This window comes from Rhinolophus ferrumequinum, chromosome 10, assembly GCF_004115265.2.
Source record: "Rhinolophus ferrumequinum isolate MPI-CBG mRhiFer1 chromosome 10, mRhiFer1_v1.p, whole genome shotgun sequence".
Taxonomy (NCBI): domain Eukaryota; kingdom Metazoa; phylum Chordata; class Mammalia; order Chiroptera; family Rhinolophidae; genus Rhinolophus; species Rhinolophus ferrumequinum.
Window position 1 is genome coordinate 75,078,862 of NC_046293.1, and position 25,558 is coordinate 75,104,419.

The following is a 25,558-nucleotide window of genomic DNA, read 5'->3' on the forward strand; positions in this document are numbered from 1 at the left end:
AGGCAAAATTCCTTGACACAGCTCTTTATACTTGAAATCTCTAATTCTACTCAATTCATTTTCTCTTACTCACTGAGACTGGCTTTTGCCCACCTTGCTTCACCAAAAATTTGCAGGAAAGTTACAATTTGATACATAATGTACACTGTTGGACAGACGCAAAACTGAATTAGATACAGACTTTGCTTCTGAGACGTTTCTAATCTAAAATAGACATTGCTGTCCCTAGAATTATTCCCTGACAATTAAGATAAGAAATATCTTTTGTAGTTGACACTATCAACTACAAAAGGTTTTTAAAACAATGAAATTTTTAAGCACTCAAATGGTACTCTTTAAAGATAGCAAAATGGAGTCAATAATTTTTGCTTAAACCATTTCATCTCTCTTGCTGCTGACATACTGATATTGCTGTTCTATTTTTTAATTGTTTAAATAACTTTATTTTTTATTAGTTGCAGGTGTACAGAACAACATAATGATCAGACATTTACATAACTCACAAAGTGATAACCCCACCAAGTCTACTACCCTCCCAACACTGTACATAGTTATTAGAACATTATTTACTATATTCCCCATGACTATTGTTTTTAAAACATTGAATATTGTATTAGTTTCAGGTGCACAGCATAGTAGTTAGATATTTATATATATTATGAAGTGATCCCTCCAATAAGTCTACTACCCATCTGACACTATAGACTTTTTATAGTATTATTGACTACATTCCCCATACTGTACTTTACATCCCTGTGAATCTCCTGTAGCTATCAATTTGTACTTCTCAATCCCTTCATCTTTCTCATCCAGCCCCCATTACCCTCCTATCGAGTAACCATCAGTTTGTTCTCTATATCTATGGTTTTGTTTCTGTTTTGTTTGTTCGTTTATTGTGCTCTTTAGATTCCACATGTAAGTGAGATTATATGGTTGTAGTCTTCATCAATCTGATTAATTTCACTAAGAATAATACCCTGTAGGTTCATCTGTTATTGCAAAAGTTTGGATTTTATTCTTTTTTATGGCAGAGTAATATTCCCTTGTATATATGTACCACAGTTTTTTTATCCAATCATTTATCAGTGGGCAGTTTGGTTGTCCATAGCCTGGCAATTATGAAAAGCCCTGCAGTGAACATGGGTGCATATATCTTTTTGAATTAGTGTTTTGGATTTATTTGGAGTGGCATTGCTGGGTCATAAGGAACCTCCATACTGTTTTCCATGGTGGCTGCACCAATCTGCTATGCTAATTACAACCACCACTCCTTCCATATGCTAATGTCACTGCCACAAGTGCTACAAAGCTCAGTTGAAATTCAACCTTTGCCTGCAGAGTTCCTGCTTTGGATGCTACTTTTGATGGCCCAGTGCTGGCTTCTCAAAAATGCTTTCTTCTCTTTCATGCCCATTTCTTCATTTCCTATCTGAATTCAGCAGTTAAATGAAGGCTATCCCTGGTCTGTCTGAGAGGACTGCGATCAGAACTGAAACATTTCAGTGTGGCTTCCCGTTCCCCACACGACAATGTGAAATACTTGAATCTGCAAGTTAGTCCTTTTTTGCTGATTTTTCTTGGCTATGGATGTGAACCTCACTAACTCTTTGAAAATGAAGACCCTGAGACATGGAGAGGTTCAATGTTTATGTAATTTGAAATCTAAACTTCAAATTTCACAGGCAATGCTTTTTCTTTGTACATCAAATTCTAGTGTCTTTAGGCCTCAGAGCTTCGAAAAAGGGCTTTTTTTTGCTAATATCTTACCAGAAAAAAAAAATCTTAACCTTTTCTTTTAGGATATTTCAGTTAATTATATATATATATATATATATATATATATATATATATATATATATATAATTATACATATATATACACACACATCTATTTATATATATACATCTATTTATATATATACATACATATATATACATATATATGTATGTAAATATATATATAAAAATGAAATAGCATTAGAAGTTGTATATCCGTATATTAGTATACCATTGTAGACTGGTGTCAGTGTGAGAGTTCAGAAAACTACCTTGGTTAGAATTGGAAGTTTACCATATACAACCTTTGCAACATGGGGAAGATTAATTAATCCTTCTCCATGTCAGTTTTCTCACCTCTAAAAGAGGAACAATAAAAGTACCTTTACCCGATAGGGTGGTAGTTCAGATTAGGTTTATATATAAAGTTCCTAGAATTGTGTCTGGAACACAGGCTCTAAAACAATAGCTATCATTTCTGTTTCTAATTCTAGTTACTAGTTTGGAGAGATAGTGGTGCAGAGGTGAATGAAGAGTAGTTCTAAAAATATTTAGAAAGTAAAATACAATGAAAAGATGAATGTCAATCATTAAAACCTATGTCAAAACATAATATGAGGAATATAGGTGAATATAACATGGAATTTGACCACATAGAAAGTCAATAGAAACTGTCATATGTAGAAGGACCCAAAATAATACCATCAGCCAAATACCTTTTTTAGACAGTTTACTTGAGGTTACATTCCACCTGGCCAAGGGATGAAATCAAAGTAAAAATATAAAAATGAACAAATGATGTATACAGGCATGATACAAACATTCAAACACATTAAACATAAGTGACATTTAATATTTGCTGAACACTTAATTGCAACCCTGAACCCAAATATAGACAATATGCCTTGGAGTAAAAAAGATTGTATAAAAGTTTCTAAAAATAAATATCAATTCATGTAACACAGAGGGATAAGTTCAGTGTGAATAAACAGCCAGAATAGAGAAGTATTCAATTCTTCCTCTTTATGGTTGTAGAAAATGATGCAATTACTTTCCTGATTTTGCTAAATAAAATAGAGATCATAATTTATCAAAGAAAAACAGGATCCACTATTTTTATTACAAATAATTTGTATTTCTTACATGTACTGCAGATAGAAAAGCAACCAAACTCAGTTTAACAGCCAAAGGAAAAAAGCAAAGCTACTTAAAATTTAAGGAATTGTAGGTATAGATACCTGAAAATTTTCTACAAAGCACAAAAAAAGCAATACAAGAAAACAACTTTCAAGAGCACACTAAAATTGAACAAGGTCAGTATGTGACTCCAAGTGGAAAATCAGCAAAATACGTGTCATAAACTATGTTGAAAATCAGCTCAGAGCATCAGAAAGAAATCCTCTTAGTTATGTCTGATCTTGTGCTTTTGACAAATCTTTTACTGAGGAGATATTATAAATTAATAGAGCAATCCCTTTGTGGTCTCTATATGGGAGGATTATATACATTATATTTAAGATTATGATGATGAAATAAATAAAATTCCAGTACTAACACGCATGTAATTGTTATTAAGAGTCTTTTTTTTTCTTTTATTAAGTTTCAGGATAAATAATTCCTCCAGAAATGTAAAACCACTAGTAAGTATCATGTGTTTAATATTGTTCTTGACTATCTTTGACTCTGAAATCTTAAGTGCTTTAAGAAAGGTTGCATTTCAAAGGTGCAATGATATAAAGTTTCAGTTACGCAAGATGAGTAAGTCTAGAGATTTGCTGTACAACATCGTGTCTATAGTTAACAATATGGTGTATTGTGCCCTTAAAAATATTTAAAGAGGGTAAATCTCATGTTGTGTCCTTACCACAGTAAGTAAAAAAATAAAATAAATAATAAAATCAGAGAAAACTATTTAAATCCTGTTTTTGACTCCAGTAATGTGGGAGTAGAAAAACATTACTGAGATTTTATATTACTATATATAAAATTGAATTAAAGGGATTGCTTTCAGAACTCCCATGAGGATAAAATATTTGAAGGAGTCAACTAATGTAGTACTTGGAAATAGAATATGTGACCAACAGACGCGTCTCCTCTTTCACCATTCCACGACTCTGCGCTTTTTACTTATTCATTATCTGCATACTTCTATCATTACCATACTTCTATCACATGTCATCTAAAACATAGGTGTAATCATCAGTCACCTAAAATAAGCTAAGCACTTCTCAAAGAGAGAGGCATTTTTCAGTTGTCTTTATTAGTTCTATAAGCCCAGCACAATGAACCCCCAGGAGAGCCTAAATGCCCATCCTTTGTGTTCCCATACTAGTAGTCACATGGCTGTCTGTCTATTATATAGGCGTACCCATTTAATTACAATCTTCTGATTAGGACTCTGTGTCTTCTGGAAATATGTAAAATCACTGCGGGCAGGAATGCCAGTTGAAGATGATCAAGGCATGTCCTAGATAAAACCACTGTCTCATGTTACCACTGTTTCCCACTTGAGGGGTGCTTACAACACCCAAATATGAGAATATTGTGGTGAAAATAATAGATGCTTTCCTTACAACTGTGGAGCTCACAGTCTGAGTTTCTCTTTCATCCTAAGTGAACCTCTTCAAACATCTAACAATTATTAACAGCAGATAAAGCCAGGCTCAGCACTGCGTTAGTAGTTTGGGGAGATACGGACATGGGAAATAAAATCTCTGTATTCTCAGAGATTATATTGCATTTGGAGGAGAAAATACATGAAATGATATCGAACAAGAAGCATTAATAAGTTTAGACTTGTATTTTAAGTTATGAGACAGAGCATGGAAGAGGTGGGAAGAGGCAAATTAGATGTCAGACTTTAGAGATATAGTAAGAGTTGAATAATTTACGCATATATTCTACATTGGTGTTTTTGAATCTAATTATATGAATTATCCAAGATGATTGTGAAAGATATGAAATAGAAGTCTCCAGAGAAGACGATGTCATTGTCAGCAAGCAGTGCGAGTGATTCCTATTTTCAGTCAAGTTCGTAAAAACTGCTTTAGATGACTGGGAGCCAGGAAAAGGACGCTTTCAACACCTTAATTGAGAAATAATTTAAATACCGTAAAAGTCATCTGTTTTAAGTATACAAGGGCATGATTTTCATACATTTATAGAGTGGTGTAATCATCACCACAGTTTTAGAATGTTTCCATTACCCCCAAAACATCCCCAGTGCTCAATTGCAGTCACTTCAAATTCCCACCTCTACCCCTAGGTGACCATTAATCTACTTTCCATCTCTATAGCTTTGCCTTTTCTAGATATTTTCTACCGTGTTTCCCCAAAAATAATATCTAGCCGAACAATCAGCTCTAATGCGTCTTTTGGAGCAAAAATTAATATAAGACCCTGCCTTATTTTACTATAAGACCGGGTATAATATAATATCATATAATATAATGTAATATAATACCGGGTCTTATGTAATATAGGACCCAGTCTTATATAACATAATATAATATAAGACTGGGTCTGATATTAATTTTTGCTCCAAAAGACGCATTAGAGCTGATTGTCCGGCTAGGTCTTATTTTCAGGAAAACAGGGTATGCATGAAATTATACAATTGGTGATCTTTTGTGACTGGCTTCTTGCACTTAAGATAATGCTTTGAGTTTCATTTCAACTTTAGTATCAGTAGTTTGTTACTGGTATTGCTGAATAGCATTTCACTTCATGGATATATACACTATTTAGTTTATCCATTTGCCAAGTTAATGGACATTTATGCCACTTCCATTTTGGCTATTATGAATTATGCTGCGATGAACGTTTGTAAACAGGCTTTATGTGGACATATGTTTTCAATTATCTTGGGTAGATTTCTAAGAATGGAATTGATGCTTAACTATTTCAGGAAACTGCCAAAATGTTTTTGATGGTGGTTATACTATATTACATGCCAATTAGCAATTTATGGATGTTTTAGGGTCTCTATAACGTCATTAACACTTGATATTGGCTGTCTTTTTTTTATAAACATTATCATGGGTGTGAAGTGTAACCTTATTGTGCTTTTAATTTGGAATTCCTAATGACAAAAGGTGTTGAGTATATTTACAAGTGCTTATTGACATCCATTTATCATTGTTGGCAAAAAATCTATTTGAATTGTTTGCTCATTTGTCTAATGTACCAATATTTTTATTTCTTCCCAGCTTTATTGAAATATAATTGTCATATAACATTGTGTAGATTTAGAGTGTACAATAGAAAGATTTGATACACTTATACATTGTAAAATGATTACTACAATAGAATTACTTAACAACTTCATCACTTTAAATAATTGCCATTTCTTTGTTGTGCTGAGAGCATTTAATCTACTCTCTTGGCAACTTTCAAGTATGTAATATGGTATTATTAACTATAGTCACCACGCTGTACATTAGATCTCCAGAAATTATTCATCTAATAACTTGAGGTTTGTATCTTTTGACCAATATCTCCCACTTCTCCCCCCGACAATACTCCCCAGGCCCTGACCCACCGTTCTACAATCTGTTTCTATGATTTTTGACTTTTTTAGATTCCACATGTAAGTAATATTATACAGTGTTTGTCTTTCTATGTCTGACTTATTTCACTTAGCATAGTGCTTCTCAAGATCCATCCAAGTCGTTGCAAATGTCAGGATTTCCTTCTTTCTCATGACTGAATAATCTTCCATTGTATATATCCCACATCTTCTTTATCCATTCATTCACTGGTCGACAGTTAGATTGTTTCCATATCTTTGCTATTGAGAATAATGCTGCATTGAACCTTGAGGTGCAGAGAGCTCTTAGAGGTCCTGATTTCATCTGCTTTAACTATGTACCCAGAAGAGGATTGCTGGATCATATGGTAGTGTTATTTTTACTTTTTACAGAAACCCCCACACTCTTCTATAGTAGCTATATTAATTTTGTTGATACTGAAACTTCATGGGAAACCTGAACTTCCAGAAAGACTCTCGCAACTGTGGGGAATTTTCTAAGACAGTGTTCTCCATGGGTTCCTGGACCACAGCTAACAGGGGCTAGAAACAGTTCATGGACCATTGCAGAGTCCACAGCTGGGACCCAGGTCTCTATGTCTATTACCTGATACGTGGAGAGGTGAGACTCCTCTTGAGTCACTTGGCATATGTTGCTGGTCCCCACAGCTCCCACAAAGGCACATTTGTCCCTGAATAGATGCCAAATTCTTATTGTTGAAGGGGGAATAGGAGTGAGAGACTATTGTTTTGCCGTGTTCCTGATGTCATTTCCTGTTTAGCAATATTTTAATTGAGTTGTGTTTTATTATTATTATTCAATTGTGAGTTCTTCATGTATTCTGAACACAAGTCCTTTATTGGATAAGTGATTTGGAAATATTTTCTCTTAGTTGTCTTTGTCTTTTCATTTTCTTAATGGTGCCTTTTAAGGTATAAAAGTTCTTAATTTTGATGTTCAATTCATCAATTTTTTATGAATTATGTTTTTACTGCCATGTATCTTTGCCTAATCTAAGGTCTTGAAGTTCTTATCCTATTTTTTTTTTTCTTTTAACATGCAGTTTTGCTCTTACATTTAGGTCTCTAGGCCATTTTGAGTTAATTTTTGTGTATGATATTTGGTGAGGATCCAAATTAATCTTTTTGCAAATGTGAATATCCAGTCATCCCAGCTTCATTTGTTGAAAAGGCTACCTTTTCCACATTGAACTGTTTTGGTATATTTGTTGAAAATCAATTAACTATAAATCTAAGGGTTTATTTTTGCACTCTTTATTGTATTCCATTGTTTTATCCTTATTTCTGTTCTTAAGCTATCTTAAAGATGTGCTTATCCTTAAGCTTTCTTGATTACTGCATTTTTAAAAAAGTTATGAAATCAGTAATTTAAGTCCTCAAACTTTGTTATTATTTTTCAACACTGTTTTGGCTATTCTGGGTCCTTTGCCTTTTCATATAAATTTTAGAATCATCTCCCTTGCTGAAAAAAAGCCATCTGACATCTTGATAGGAATTGTGCTCGATGTATAGATCAATTTGTGCATATTTGCTATCTTAATAATTGTGAGTCTTCCAAAATATGAACATGGAATATCTTTCCATCTGTTTAGAATGTTTATTTTTTCTTAAAAATATTTTATATTTTTTAGCGCATACACCTTGTATTTTTTTAAATTTATTCTTAATTATCTTATTAGTTTTAGTGCTATTATAGATGAAATATTTTTCCTAAGTTCATTTTGATTACCTTTTTGATACTATATGGATACATAATCAATTTTCTTTTATATTCATCTTTTGTCCTGTGACCTCACTGAATTAGTTTATTGGTTCTAGATGTTTTGTTTTATTTCCCTTCTTTGTGGACATGGAAGCATTTTAAGAAATGGAGTAGCATATTCAAATTTGCATTTTAAGTAGATAATTTCAAACCTCTGAGCAGGATGTACTTGAAGGAGGAAATACTGGAGAAAATATTATTTTTGTAATACATCTGGAACAGTTACTGACATCTAGAATCCTAGCAGAAATATATAACAAGACTAGGAGTACACCAGAAAATGAATTAAGAAAGATAATTGCTAATTTTTTTGACAGATATTGGCCTGTTCATTTTAAGAAAATTGTTTTAAGCAGTCACTTGAATTAATTACATTTATTGTATGCATTAAAGTTTATGGACTTTTGCTTCCAGAAATGGCAGACTGTGCACAATGGATCAGCTTTGTTGATAAGGAAAACTACAACTGTTGAATTTTTTTATTTATTTTTTTTTTATTATTATTCACTTATGACCTAATACAAAAAGAAAGATAGTGAAGAACTGAGAGTTTGGGATCTGGGAGAAATTTGGGTTTAAGGTCTGCTTTTTCCCTAGTTTTAAGGGAACTGGCTCAGCACATTTGGCAGCTTCATTGGACTAAAGAGACAGCAATTGGAATCACGTCCTGACAAAATGGAGTGGTTCAGGCAAATCCTCCTCATTTAGAGTCGACTCTAAAGAGTCTCACTCTAGAAGGAATAACCCCTGGATCATAGATGTTCCCAGGAATTATTTGAATAGAGATGATTGAGGATTGCTATTTGCCCAACTACTTGGCCAAAACAAATAGATATTTCCTCTGGAGGAAGAAAATCTAATCCTAGAATTAAAATGACATCCATAACAATTTTACGAATAAAATGACTGACAGACATACAAAACTAATGATGCACATGAGATGACAAGACAATAAGAGTAAACAATTAGACAAATAAGTAAACAACAGAAATTGTAGATATTGAAGTTATCTAAAAGACTTAAAATAACTGCTTATAGTGATCCAGACAATAAAACTATGAATATAAATTTTCTTAGGAAACTGGAAATTAGAAAACAAAACAAAACAAATGGAAATTGTAGCACTAAAAAGACAATTAACATAATAAAAAACCAAGAAAGTGAGTTCAACAGAAAAGCAGATACAGCAGAGAAAATTAGTACACCAAAATGTAGGTACAAAAAACTTTCCTATGAATCATAGAGAGACAAAGAGATAGAAAATACCGAACAAAGTGTAAGAGTTATAGAACATAAAATGAGAAGAAGGAACACATGGGAAGTGAAATTCCAGAATTAAAGAAAGAACAGAATGTGACAGGAGCAATATTTTTAAAAATTAGTAAAATTTTCCCCAAACTAATAAAAGTCATTGCGTTACAAGGTCAATAATCTCTATAAACAGGAAATAGGAATAATAAAAATAATACATTTTAGACAAATCCTGGTAAAACTTCTAAAAAGGTTCTTTAAAGCAGCCAAAAGAAAACACACACACACACACACACACACACAGAAAACAAAAGACAATTTAACCTTCAAAGAGACAACAGTTCAATTGACAAATGCTTTCTCAAGAACAAAAATAAAAGTTAGAATAAAATGATATGTCAAGTGTGCTAAAAGAAAATAACCTCTAACTTAAAATTCTATATCCAGTGAAAATATCCTTCAGGAATAAAGGTGAAATAGAGACATTTTCAGAAAGTTCTAAGCTGAGAAATTACTCATTTATAGACTTACAGTAAGGGAAATATGTAGACTGTTTTTCAGGTAGAATAAAAATGATCTTAGATGAAAGATTCAAGATCCAGAAAGAATAATTAGTAACACAAATGATAAATGTGTAAATAAGTCTAAAGGAATATTGTCTGTATAAAACCACAAAAGAACATATTTCACATCACACACATGGGAATATAAGGCAGGAAAAGTACACATTAACATTACACTTAGGTATGCTGAGTATGCACACGCCAATTTATGTGTTAAATAATGAAAGGATAGCAAAAGAGTATAAAACTGCTAGAGTAATAGAGGGGAAAATTGATTTACAAAAAACGGATAACCAATCAATTCAAAAGGAGGCATGAAAGGTTAATAAAAGGAACACAAAAAAAGGAAAAGAGAAAGCCATTAGTAAGATAGTAATGAAGCACAAATATACAGGTAATTACAGTAAACATAAAGAGATCAATTAAAATAGAGAGATTAATAGACTTCCTAAAAATAGAATCCAGAAATTATTTGTGGGTAATACATGTAAAGACACAGAGACACTGAAAGTGAAAGGATAGAGGGAAGGTACACAGTGCAAACACCAACAAAAAATAAATTTACTATAATACTATTAAAATCAGACACTGTAGAATTTATGAGAAAATATCTGTCTAGAAATAAAAGTGGACACTTCATGATGATAGGAGGTAAAAATTGGCCATGGAGATAAAACAATGATACAGTTGAATGTAACTAATAACAGCTTCAAAACATATGCAAAAAATTAATAGAACTGCAAGGAGAAATAGAAAATCTATTATCACAGCGGGGAAACATGAAAACTTGTGATTATACCAACATCAAACATTAAACTTTGAACTGTGAAATAAAGTTACATTTTTACAGGAGAAATTAAATGTATCTAATAACATTACTGAAAAAATATTTCAGAGGTCAAATCTTTTCTACAAAAAACTTCCTAATAGACAAGTTTGTTCTAACTCTAACAGTGTCAACTGCCATGTATTATTTTTTACAAATTGAATATAGTTCATAGATCCATATTCGGATGACACAGTATATCAGGCAATTGGCTATTAGACGTTTTTAAATGAGATTATTATGAATACCAGGGGTGCCAAAAAAAATGTATACAAGTGGACACCTTGGTCAACATTGTTCAGGCAGTAGTTCGTCATCATTAGAAGTGTCTGGACGCTTATGGTCTCCACTTTGAGCAACTCTTATAATTGCAGAAATCAAACATGACTTGTATTCATCTTTTGTTATCGGTATATATTGAGTATTACAATCTTAATACAGTTTTCCCTTCTTAAAATTTGTATGTATTTTTTTGCCATCCTCTGTATTGTTAAATAATGTTTCTCATATACAAAATTAACAAAGGTAAAATAATATTGCTATTATTTGGCACTGATTTATCTCCTTTATCTTAAAATAGATAATTAGGTAAGACCTTCGTCATGAAAAATTCTCAGATTAGTAACCAGTATTATTTTTAAACTTGGTCCATTAAAAATCTATTGTAAGTCATTAAAACATAAGTGTCTCTTGTAAACTCTCACAAGAATAGATAAAATCTTTTAGTCAAAATATTGCATATCGTAATTGAAGCAGATTACCCTAAACGTGAGCATAAAAAGAGAGAATCAAGAAGACAGAGACAGGGCTGCGACAGCCCAGATGTGAAATGTACAACTCATGCTTTTTTTCCTAGTATCATAGTCTCATTTGAAAACTAGAGAATGAATTTAAAGTCAGAATTGCATGGAAATAAGATGGGTTGGATATACCCTATTTTCAGTTCACTCTTTCCAGATTGGAGGAGAGAAGAATTTGACAGAATCAGAAAGGCATATTGTTAACCAATAATCCTGGCCATCTCAAAATATTCAGGGACTCCCAACTAGTCTTTTCCAAGGGGTGAGATATAGCAAGGTTTGTTGACAACCTTTAATATGACTCATCTTAAAGAGTATGCAATTAAATTATGATTTTGTAAACTGCTATGTCTATAATATATGTTTATTTGTATATATCCATGAATAAAAACATGTTATTTGGCACCAAAAGAGAGAGAGAGAGAGAGAGAGAGAGAGAGAGAGAGAGAGAGAGAGAGAGAGAGAGAGAATCATAGATCAGAATAATCCAGGAAAATTAGTTTACTACAGAACAATGTGGTGTTAAATTCTAATCACATCCATTCTTGAATAATTTCCTCTAATTAACATAGAAATTAACATAGGATTGCACTTCAAAGCAGAATCTTCCACCTAATACTTTAGGAATAACTGTCAATCCTTATACTTGTCTTTGAAGGCAAACTGAGACCACTTGACCACCTCCTGGCAGGGAGTGGGGCAAAAGCCAAGAGGGATGAGATGTACCTTGTTCCCATTGCACATATTCCAAATTCCACTATCAAGGGTCTCACTTTTTTATTTATGTTTTTGAGGTTAAATTTGTTTTTTATTTCTAAATTTTTGGAATATCATTGTGAACTGTGGCTTTACTTTTTAAATTTTCAGTAGTTATTTGTGGTAAGTAATAATCTTTATTTTTTATTAAAATTTATTGGGATGACAATGGTCAACAAAACTACATAGGTTTCAAGTGTACAATTCTCTATTACATCATCTATATATGGCGTTATGTGTTCACCACCCAGAGTCAGTTCTCCTTCCATCTCCATATATTTGACCCCCTTTACCCTCTTCTACCATCCTTTCACCCCACCTTCTTAAAAGGCAAAAAAGAATTTAAAATTTTCATTTTGGGGGAAATTCATCCTAATTCAAAGCCCAAGAAAAAAATTACCAATCACTCAGAATCTCACTCAATAAATTCTGTCATGTTTGGGGGAAATTCTTTATGTAAAACAAACAAACAAACAAGTCACTAGAGTCACAAATAAAACTTGACTTATCGCAATGCAAAGTGTAACTTAAAATTCGATCTCCAGGTACTTTTAGCCTACTAGTCTTCACCAAGATTAAGTACAAAATCTTTATGCCTAAGTAATCAGACAAGAAATATTAAGGACTTACTAAGAGTCATGTAGCATAAGCTAACACATAGCTAGTATTTTTGTAAACTGAATTACAGAGATCAATGCAAAGATGTATGATATAATTAACTAGGGTGTGATAGTTATGTTTGTAAAAAATTCCACAGTTATAATTCTAAACTTTCTCTCTTTTCCCAAACTACAGCATTGTGATGGTTGATACCTACCTTTGAGCCATAAGGTCCAGAAGAGGAATACCCAGCAAAAGTAATAGTGTTAATTTCAATGTCTCTATTACTGAATCTAGAATTTTTCTTGAAACGTTAACAAAAAAAACAAACAAATGAATCGTATACATGCTAATATTAAATACACCAAATTAAACTATGAAATTTAGTGCAAAATAGGTTAGTCATTCATCTTGAGAATACTAATGGCTGTTTTCTGTTGATATCATTCCTTCTGAGAGAATGAGAATGAGAGCAAATGGAAAAAGATCAATAACAAAAACAAACTGATTCAAAAATAAAAACCAACCAAAACATTCTACTTATACTTTTGTCCTTCCATAAAATGAAAGTAAGATACAGATATCAAATAGTAACAGTAGTTGTATAACATCACAAAACTGTCCATATAATCTCTTTTTTAAAACCTGGCTTAATTTAGGCAATAAATTCCTTAGAAATATAACTTGCACTAATATCCCCTATCTTCAAAACAAATGATTTACATTCTAATCTTCCTTGCTATGATTTGTAAAATACTCAAAATATCACCACCTCCTCATATAAAACCCACTTCGTTCTAGAAAGGGCTTTGAGGTGCAATATCAACACTGGCCTCACATATATATTATGACTTTAGTTTCATAAACACTCTAGCCATAAGGCTCTAGAAATTATATTTGTTCTCTTGTTTTGTCAAAATATTTAATAGATGCTGTCTAATTTTTTATGACCATATGACTTGACAAATAAGCACAGAGTAGATATGGAGAATGTGTTCACCACGCAAAATAATGATTTTTAATTTCATTTTATTATTTGGTATTTTTGAACAACCAAGTGCCAGATACTGTTGTAGTTAGAAAATACAGCTGTGAACCATGAGAAAAGAATCTGCTGGCTTCACGGAACAGAATCTAGTGGAGGGAGAAAGATCTCATAAACAAGACAAAGAAATACAATACACACTGAGTTGAATGGCTATAAGTGCTACGGATTGAAAGCAGAGAAGAAGGATTGAGAGTATTAAGGAAGGGCTATAACAATTTTAAATAGGTTGATCAGGCATGGTGTCACTGAGAAATAAGACATGACGTTTTTAGCCTAAGCCAATTGTAGATTGGCATTGGTATTGAGATCAAGACGACTAAATGAAGGTCATGAACTCAGTTTTGGACATATTTAATTTCTGCATTTGACAATATTAATCAGAAGGTCAGGGAAAATGTCTGGATTCGAGATGTACATTCCAGCATCATTAACATTTACATGATATTTAAAGCCAGGAGACAGAAGAGATCAACAATAGTGTCAGTAGAGATGGAAAGAGAAAGGGTAGAGTCACTAAGCTCTGCAGTAATCAAGTATTAATCAAGTCAGGAGGATGAGGAGTAACTAATAAAAAAGACTAAGGAGTGACCTACGAAGTAGGAGGATAACCAGGCAACTGAGATATGCTGAAGCCAAATGAAGAAAATATTTCAGGAAAGAAGGAGAATTCCACTGTGTGTATTGATAAACAGGAATGAAGATGGAGAGTTGATCATTGCATTTAGCAATACGGAGGTTATGGACAACGTTCACAAGAGCAGTTTCGATGAAGTTGATGGGATGAACGCCTGACTTGAATGGATTCAAGAAAAAATGGGGAAATATAAATTAGAAAAATCAAGTATATGCAATTAAAAAAACACACAACTCTTGCTGTACAGAGAAAGATAAGTGGGGTGGTAGCTTGGTACAGCAGGGTCATTAATAGATTTTTTAAATGGGAGAAATATAAGAATATTTAATTCTGTTGATTACAATCCATTAGAGATGGAAACATTGATGATGTAGAATTAGGAAGAGGGAAGTTATGTCCCAGAATAGCAAAAGGATATGAGATCGAGAACATTAAGAGAGGTAGCCGGCCCTTTCTAGGAGCATGGACAGTTAATCACAGTAGAGGATTAAAGGAAAGGAAATAACTAGAAATAACAGTCTGTTTCAAAGAATTTACAAGTAATGTGGCACTCAGTGTATTATAAGCCTCACTTTCTTATTGCCACAGTGTATTCTTAGGAGTCATATTTGCCCAAGGTCTTAAGATAAAATATAGCATAGATATCAGCAACATTATACTGTAAGCACAGAACCTGACACAGAGTAGGCCCTAAAATATTTGTTGAATAAATAAATAGTAGCTTTTTATTAAATGGCTATTATTTAATTAATAAAGCTAAGGTGTATACCCTCTATTATCCTTTGAAATTAGCAAAAGTATACAACATGTTAGAGAAAACTAGAATTCCCTCACTTATGTGTAAGTAAACATTGTCAAACCGATTGTCAAAGGGTTTGGAGAAGTTGAAAATGAAATCCAAGTATTATAATTTCTAGTTAAATTCTCTTTCCATGGAACCCATACTATCTTGCTTATTAAAAAGACCCAATGGGCTATAAAGTATGCTCAGTACATAAAAAGACAAATTCATGGTATCATAATTACGAGGATTTGAGATCCTTGAATAATTATGCTCAGTATAATTATACTAAATCTAATAATCATTTCACATTTCATTAATAATAATTTTGTTTGCCTTATTAGAACTTAGGAGAGTCATGAGAAATGTTTTCAATGGTCCATGTCTCTTTAAGACGGTTTCCAGAGAAGTTTAGTACTTCTTTAAATCTAGATGAACATAATGAGATGAAGGAGATGGCTAAGGTAAAACAAAAGTAAGCCATGAACAGAATCCTGGTGAGTACCACTTACCAAGAGTGTGGTGTGGAACAAGTTATTTAACCTCTCTGTGCCTTGGTTTTATCACCTGTAAAATGGGAATAATAATAATAACAACCTTATTGGAATGTTTTGAGGATTAACTGAGATGCTACACCTAACCAATTTAATGAATGATCTAGGTTCAGAACTAACAGTATTAGACCTCCTCTGATTACCTCAGAGGAAGTGATAATGAAATGAACTTCAAGTGAAATTTCAGGCAGTTATCTTAGCTTTTCTGCTCATGCTTAGGAAATAAACTGTGTGTCCTTTTGTTTTGGAATTAAAAAGTCTAATGATTTCATAGTTCTACTTCAATATAGGACTGCATAATATACAAAGCCCTGAGCTCCTATCCAACTTAAAGCTTCCTCTCTTGCACTCAGTTCAGGCTTGTTTCAAGCTTTGAAGTCTGCACTGGAGGATGAGGGCATGATAGTCTCCCTTTATTCTGACATCCTCCATTCACGACAGCAGTTTCTGACCCTTTCAGAGTCAGAGTCCAATAAAGAGAAATTGGGGAGAACGATCACAGTGGTACGTGACCAACCCAGTTGTCATCCATGGTCAGGGCTTTCTGAATGGCAAATACACAATCAACTTGACATTTCTCCTGGAGTATGTCTGTGGCTTTCTCAAAGAACTGCTCTGTAGAACCCCCAGTTTTACTTGCCTTTCTCTCTGTCTCTTTTCTGATATCAACCTCCCAGTTTGTCGCTCATTGTTCACCATTTAGGAAGCTGAGCTTCTAACAGGTAACTCACTCTGTGGTTTTACACAAAGATAACCCTACACAAACTCCCCTTTTGAGGGTCCAATTTGCTCTTCAAAAAATCACCAACTTTTGTCTGGACAGTGGAGGAACTGCAGCTTGCCTGATATGCGACTCTTGAATCTGTCATAGATAGAGGGACTCTCCAGCCACACACAGGTTTTTAGACTTCAGCTTCTGGAGGAAACACATCAAGCTCTCTGAATATGTTCCCTGAAGCCCTTCTCACTTACATAACCTGAACAGGAACCACCCCACCCCTCATACATGGAGTAGTCCATTATACACAGCAAAGCAACGACTCTCCAAAATAACTCCGTCTCTCTTCTAGCTTTGCCACGGCAAACTTTGTAGCCCCTTAAAATGGTGTTTGAGCTAATGCTGGACTTACTAGTTGAATTCCATCTTAGCACCTCCTGCAAGTAAAGTCTTGCCCTCACTTATTTAGATTCCTCTCAAATAGAAAGGAAGACTCCCACTTCAATATGTGGATACTTAAATAAAACATTGTCTGACACAGTGAGAGTGTTCAGAAATGCTAGGTATTATTCATCATATCTTTATTATTTAACATTTAAAGTGTGGCTATAGGTGGAGTTACCCACATTTTTAAAAATTGGAGGAAAAAGTCAAAAAGATTTAAAAAACAAGATAGTTTGGTGTCATAAAATTTAAGAGAGTAGCTGTTTTGTTTTGTTTCATGGAGAAGGGAGTAAACACAATGTTGAATTTTATAGTGAATTTTAATAAAATAAACCAACTGCATTTATCAGTTGGTTACTGGTGAGTCCATTTTGAGCAGCCAGTTATAAGCAGTTGCTCAAAGAGTGAATAGAAGATGAAGAAACTGAGACAGTGAGAACAGAGAAGTTTGGAAACAAGTGTACAGGAAAATAAAAATTAAATTATTGCTAGACAGAGACAGTTATTTCCATTAAATATATTAGGATGACATTTGTTAATAAGATTACATAAGTTCCAGTGTACAATTCTATAATATGTGATCTGCAGATTGCATTATGTGTTCATTACACAAAGTCTAGTCTCCTTCCATCACCATATATTTGACCCTCTTTACCCTTTCTATCCTCCCTCCACCACCCTACCCTACCAGTGTTTGGTTTGTTGTTGTTGTTGTTGTTGTTGTTGTACTTGTCATCATTTTACTTTTAAATTATAGATTTTAATATGTCACCAAAAAGACAGGTGTGTGTGTGTGTGTGTGTGTGTGTGTGTGTGAACGAGGGAGAGAGAGAGAGAGAGAGAGAGAGAGAGAAAGGAAGCTATTGAAGATAATAGAGCAAAATAATAATAATAATTGAAGGAGGAGATAGGATGAGCGATCAAGAATTTAGAGGAAAGTATTAGTCCTAAACAGGACAGGCAATACTTAAAATTGGAGAACAAGTAAATAAAGGCGATTAGGGGTGTAAATAAGTGTATAGTGGTATGTGAGATGTGAGAAAAGAATGAATATTGAAGGACAACATACATAGTATACTAGAAAAGGAATGGTTATGGAGAATTAAGAACATGGGAATTTCAAGATGAAATAACATTGCTTGGCACAAAGATGCAAGGGGCATGAAGAATGAAAGACGATTAATAGATTTGCAAATATGCATCCATTGATAGCACAGAGAAGTGTTATTTTTAGGAGAATGGTGATGATAGAAGGCTAAGTATAAGCATTAAAAATGAAAAGAGATATAAATAAAGAGACATAAATAATGAAAAATGAAGGCTACAGGTGAATAGCATTTCATTGGGCCTGGGGAAAAAATAGCTAACTGGTAGAAACAAAAACACATTAAGAAAACAGAATGACTACAGTAAGAAGTAGCAAAAAATGCAGCATTTTTCTCTGACAGAAGCAATGGATAAAATGCTTCATACGGTGGCATTAGGTTTCACTGAAAAGAAAGGAGCTCACTCCAGATATTATCTTCTCATCACAATAGGAAGGGATCTTGTTTGACTTAGTAATCAAGGGATATGTAAGAGGAACCACTGAGGAAATGGAGAATTTGGGAAAATTATGTAGCAAGAGTATCGTTTAGAACTACAAGAAAATAACTAAATAAAAGGACTTCCAAAATTTAATAAAGATTGTGGAGAGTGAGGATGTTAGTGTTTTTAATGTGGGCTAGTGTTCATTACTACCTAGTAAAATTGTGCAGTTAAGGTTGGCTAAGGATAATAATGATGATATCTATGGTAATTATAACAGCATCCATAGTTGCATTAAACATTTATTGAGCATGTACTATCTATGAGGCATTGAATTGATCATTTGACATGTTGCAGCTCATTTATTTCTCATAATGATCCTATGAGGCAGCTTCTATCATCATTTGAATTCACTACTTTGACCAAGGTTATAGAGCTAATAAGTAGCAAGCCAAAAAGATACCTAGGTCGATTGCCTTCAAAATAAAAGTGACTTCTGGCACTCTCTTTATGTTTCACTTAAATATTTTCCATTTTAAAATGTCAAAAATATAAACATATTCCTCCTCTCCTCAGGTAGCCTCTTTTAATTTAATACCTCTTCAGAGGTATATACCAGCACATCCCAATTTATGAAAGATACCTCCTAATATTTGATAATGTTCAAAGGTTCCAAAGCACATATACACATCTCTTTTCAGTCATTGCTGAGGGAAAATACCATCCCTCCTTTCAATAAGGAAATAGAATTTCAGAGAAGTCAAGTTATTTAGCAGTAGTTCCTCAGCTAGTGAGTGGAAGGAATCCCATCCAAATTCAGATCTTCTGATTCAAGTCCAAAGCCTTGGCCATTCGGTTTATTACCAATCCTTGGTCCTTCTTTCTCCTCAATAGTCTTTCCATTTCTATTGTCTTTATTAGATTCAAGGTTCACGATCATATTTCAAATTCCCACACTTCAGGAGAACTATTAAATTATCATGATAAACTTTCCTTGACATAATAATGACCCAAATGTTTTCAGCTTACATTTGTGGTAGGATTACACTGATGGCCCCAGGCTTGATGCCTCCCTGAAAAATTGTGCCATGTAATTTTGTGTTGCTTTCCACTCTGTTTTGGGGCTTGGCCAAGTGATAGTACCAGAAAGACTCAAGCAGAAGCTTAAAGAGCACTTGCTTGTTTCTGCTTTGTTCTTATTCCTCTGCCATGACCATAAATAATCAAGGCTATTGCAGTATGAAACACATGCATAGAGTGGCCCCAGTTGGTCCAGCTAAGGCCATCTATATCAGACAATGGCCAGTTAACATGTAGCTAACTGAGCCAACCTTTAGCTAACCAATGGCATAAGTGAGCCCAGCTACAATCATCCAATCCAAGACAAGATCAACTATTTCATAAAGCCACATTTTTGCATGACACTGAAGTTTTGTGTTGTTGGTTACATAGCGTTATTTTGGCAATAGATAGCTGATACATGAGTATTACATACTCTATCCTAAATCAAACAGCAGAATAATAGTCCTTCATTATTATCTTAATTTGTCAACAGTTTACTCAAAATTCTACTGATTATCCCGTATACAAACTCTTGTCCTTAGCTGTCACCAAACATATAAATAGGCCGCACTCCTCCACTGCCACTACATACCTTCAATAAACCCTTCAATAAACAAATCCGTTATTCTCCTTATTTAATTCCTATAGTCTTCTTTAAGGAAAAACAGGAAAAGAAAACAGCGATACTGCTAGCCCATCTGTCTCCTTGATACAAATTGGGACCCCCCAAGCCTAACCAAGAAAGCAGAGTACAGGCTGAACTTCTGTCCCCTAAATGTCCTTAAGCAGGGTCCTATGTATAACTCTACTGCCCCACATAAAATACCCTTGAGTAGTTATTTCCAACCTTTTTCTTAAAAATACCTCTCTAATATCACTTCCCACATGAAACTTTCTGGAGTTAATATCAATATGATAGCTCAAGTATTTTCAATATTTCTATAATCTTCTGGTACTATATTAATTTGCATCCATTCATATATATTTATATTATATTATACATACATTATATATATATATATATATATATATATATATATATATATATATATATTTTATTTTCCCCCCTAAGCAACTCTGTTCCTTAAGTTCTCTAGGAGACAAATTACATTCCTTTTTTCCTATCCCAGTTACAAACACATGTAACCATTTAACACGAGTAATACACAGAACACCCTCAATATATGGTAAATAAGGTGCGAAGAATAAATTTTAAACTTTCATATATAATGACTTTTAGCAATGGAAAGTTCACTGCCCTTAACTTTTCTTTAAATATTCTGAATAAGCATATTAAAAATTGACAGATATTTGCCCTGTTTTCAAAATGTTAAAGACTATTTATTTTATCAATATTCCTAGTAAATTATACTAAATGCTCACTGACATACATATATAGAAATTAGTTTATCTTTTGGCATTCTGCATAAATGAAACAAATACAAGCACTTTCATATTTAATGCTTTATTAATTAAATTTTACTTATATTATTTTGTCTAATCATCACAAACTACCCTGTGAGGTATTAATATTAACCACTTCTTGTAGTATGGAAATCCGAAGTCCCGACTGAAGTTGATGATATATAGTAGAGTCACAATACAAATTATTTCAAGTTTACTGCTCTTTCTACACCAAAACGCGTATGTATTTAGTTCTGTTTTTACTTTAAATGCATTTACTACTGGTACGCTAGGGTTGAGAGGGTTGTGGATGATTAACGTATGCTCCTGTTCTCAGGGAGCTTTTAGTCTAGATTGGTACACAGGCTCATAATCAGATAATTTAGTAATAATACGGTAAATAATAAGAGTAAGGAACACACAAAAAAATGTATTTGGGGGGAGGGGTTCAGAGAGGATTAATGGAAGAGATAAAGTCTTGGTTAGAATGAGAAGAGAGCCAGAAAAAGATATTGAGGAGGAACATTATGGGCAGAGAGATGACTACGCATGAAAAAAAAAGAGACTGGAATAGCATGAAGTTTGTGGGGACACTGCAAGCCGTGCAATATTACTCCAGCATACAATGTGACACATTTGCAAAGTTGGAAATGTTGGGAGATAGAACAATGAAGAAGTTCAGGGCGAGGTGCAGAAAAACAGCATAGAATAGAGAAATTTGAGGATGATGTAAGAGATTAAACACAATATGGCCTGAAGTTGACCGAATTCTGAGATGAGGGAGAAAGCACCATCTATGAGGACTCTCAGGCATCTGGGTGAGGGATTCCAGCAGATTTGGTTGAGGAGTGGGAGGCTGAGTTTGGGGCACGTTGGATCTGACGTTCTGTGGAACATTTAAATAAATCTGTGCATTACTAAGGTAGAAAATTGAGTGTGTAGCTAGCTTGGAAACAATAGGCCTGATATGGAATAATGTGGAAGTATCAGTACTCTTTATACACATTGACACCCAATCACATAATGAAAAACGAAACACTATGGTTACACACATTTTCTATGGTTAGGGTTGTTAAAATCATTGCTACATTTGTCCATAAAGGACTGATAGGCGAGAAAGTGACTAAAGCAAAGTACCAAATCATCAACACGTAAAAGTACTGTATAGTCTACTTAAAACACAGTATGTCATATAATTTGACTCTGCTTTGAATTCTCTCCCAGGTTTGTTAAAATAATTTTCATTTTATGTTATTTTAGTAGTTTTCAATTTTATATGCCTTAGTTCTGCTTCAAAAATCACATTTATGGTAGTCATTTTCTCCTTTGAGCTCAATGTCAAATGCAATGCCACCAAACAGTGAAGGTACATTGCTTACAAAATATTCAAAAATATTCAAAGATACCAATTAAAGGAAAATATTCCTCTATTAAATACAGAAAACCTATAGCCATTAAAGTACACGTTAGGTTGTTAAAAATTTGCTTTAAAAAAATGACTGGAAAATCACTGTCATAAGGACCTGTGTATTACTAGGAGTGTTCAACATTTATAATAGTAAAATACATACTAATATTGAAAACAATGTGTCAAAGTATTTGTAAAATAGATCGAAACCACATCCATCTAAATGTACAGGTACATAATCCTAATATATAATTTCAAAACCTATACACTCTATAAACTAATATTTTATTTGTGTATTGCAAACTTAATTGGTGGCAAAACCAGATCTGCATTAACATGAGACATTTATATTCTTTATTTTTTCCACGCAATAGGAATATTCATAAGAATTCTCTTCAGAAATGAAATGTTAAGTATGGGGTGCTGCCCAAAATTCGTCTGGAGGAGTGTTCTACAATATGCATTATATACATATAAAAAAAAAATGGGAAAAATTTTGAACTCTAAAACTACTAGCCCCAAGGAGTTTGGATAAGATATGGTGCCCCAGTGTATAAATTTCAAAACTTAAAATTTTTGGTGGCATTATAATCTAGATATTTAATACAACAGAATTGCTAGAATTAATTTTTTTTGTCCTTCTATCTTTAAGAAGAGGTTTATCTATACAATATCATTATGTATGAAAACATCTCTAGTCTTTTCCTCCCCCCCACCAAATATCTTGTTCTAGTACGTTATTTTTATAACATTCCTTATGAGATAACCACTCACTTTCATACAAATACATAAAAAATTTTAAAAAACCCAAATTATTTTTAGAATCACTTTGATAGGGTTAAGATCCAAATTGGCAGCATCAGGCTTGAATAAAATAAAAGAAGATAAATGTAGAAGGGATACATGCATATTCTTACACTTAGGACCAAAGAGTCAATTTACAGGAAGAGTAGGGAAAATGGGAACACATGAGCATTTATGCAACTCAGTCATAAACTTCATTTGACGACTGTCCCAGGACACACTGAAAGCATGTTGAACTTGCCCCCAAATATAATACAATCTGAGGCTGCTTTAATGAAACACTCTATCCAGAAACAGAAGTGATTGTCTCATTCTATGCTTGTCACAGAAGACAAGGAATAGTGTGATTGGTTCAGAGAGCACACTTTAACAACAGCATTGACCAACTCAAATAATCATAGAAAGAGTAAGGCATGATGGTTCATTCTAGAAATCACCTTGTGCAGAACAATTGCAAAGACTGAAATGTCTAGCTTGAAAAAGTGTAATTCTTGGTGAAGAAATTTAGCAGTTGTCTTAGAAATGAATCAACTCATTCTGTGTAATTAAACAAACCAATGTACCAACAGGTAAGAGTTACTGGAAACATCATTGCATCTCACAACAAGATAAACTACCTGAAAATGAAAAAGACTGGGACAGGAGTTACCCATATAGGGTTATGGGATTACCTAATGGGGATGTGACAAAAGTGACCCTTTACATTCTGAAAGTGGTCAATATCTCAACGTCACAGTGCAAATTAATTCTAATACAGCTGGGTTTAGAATTTAAACAACTTTGATTATATAATTTTAATATTTATGAAGACAAAATATTTATAAGACATAATTTCATAGAGAAAGGTCAACTCTTCATCTATTGCTATACTGCCCTTAAAGCAGAGGGGCAATCAAACTTGTATTTACAAGAAAAAACACAGCGCTTTGGGGTGATTATTAAAAATCTCTTTCATATTCTATGCTTTTCTCAGACCTAAAATAAACATAATTATGCTATTCTTAAATAAGAAAATTGAATCTCATTATTAACTTTGTGTATAAATAAGCTAGGAAGTCATTAAAATGTTATATCCTTTTCTATAAAATAAGATGCTTGACAAAAAAAATACTAAAAAAAACTAATATAACAATTTTAAGTTTGTGAAATAAGGAGGAACTTTTGCCTTTTCTCCAATTTCCAAAATATTTTATTTAAAAAAGAAACTGGTGAAATGTTTTTTTGAGGGAAAAGGATAATACATCAATAACTCAAGAATTTTTAAGCAGGTGTAAGGCATTTTTAAAGAAAGACAAAAAAAAAAAATTAGGTAACAGACTTCCAAACAGCTATCATTTCCAGAGACAGAACACATTATTGAAAAAGAAAAGTAGCTATTTCCAAATATCATAACTGTGTTTAAGAAGCAAGAAAGAGAAACTCAACTATTCCCATATTCTGGTGATTAAAAGCTGATCAACAGGTGATTTTTCTACCCTCACCAAAGTACACAGATAAAATTTTCAAGGAAAAGACCAGATAGAAACTCATGCTTCACACTTCCCATCACCAATGTACCATGATTTTGTTTGAGGCAAGGTATCGTGGGAATTAATTTTCTATTCTTAAATTTTTGTCACCCCAACATGCATATCACATATTTTAAAGGGAAAAGTCATTATAAAAATGGGAATAAAGCAAAGCTTATTTAAGTCTTATCACATTTTCAATTACAATAAGAAGGGTAAATGCTACCAGGAAGCATACCTGTGGCAGGGCTGAATTGAGCTGTCTCTGGAGCGAATCTCTGTCGTAGATGACATCCTGTAGTCTTTGCTGAGCAAGTGAAAGACTTTCTTGGGTCTCCCGGAGGGTGTCTAGAAGACGGTCCCTTTCATCTAGCATATTAACCATCAGCTGCTCAAAATGAGAGTCCGAGTCCGAGCCACTGCTTTGGGACCCCCTTTGGCTCATTGGGGTGTCCTCATTAATCGTGGGCATCACTTCACACATCATTGCTTAAAGAAAGTAAAGGGGAGGGAAGTCTCAGTAAAGAAACGGTTTCCAATAATGCCACCTAGCCCTCAACTCACCAAATGCTTTGCAGCTCATTAGCCTGATTGTCTATTTGTCTCCTGCCCAACTGCCCCAACTTCAACCAAGCTAAATATCTTGGCATCAGTGAAAAATGATTCATTGACTTCCTTCAACCTACATGCTTTCTCTGATCATGACAATCCACATATCTCCTACAAAATACAGCTTGTTTTCACCTACTGCTCAAAGTTTAGTTCTGTTTTGTTTTTATGATTT

At 33.5% G+C, this 25,558-nt stretch overlaps 1 protein-coding gene across 23 annotated transcripts in view; it reads right to left on the reverse strand.

Annotated features, from left to right (window-relative positions):
* PPFIA2 (PTPRF interacting protein alpha 2) overlaps window positions 1–25,558 on the reverse strand; it is a 458,316-nt gene that overhangs the window by 427,605 nt on the left and 5,153 nt on the right. For all 23 annotated transcript variants that reach the window (XM_033117052.1, XM_033117051.1, XM_033117061.1 and 20 more), the window contains one exon: window positions 25,013–25,263. In XM_033117052.1, coding sequence (XP_032972943.1) covers window positions 25,013–25,261 — 249 coding nt within the window. In that variant the 5' untranslated portion in view covers window positions 25,262–25,263. The remainder of the gene's footprint in view (window positions 1–25,012; window positions 25,264–25,558) is intronic.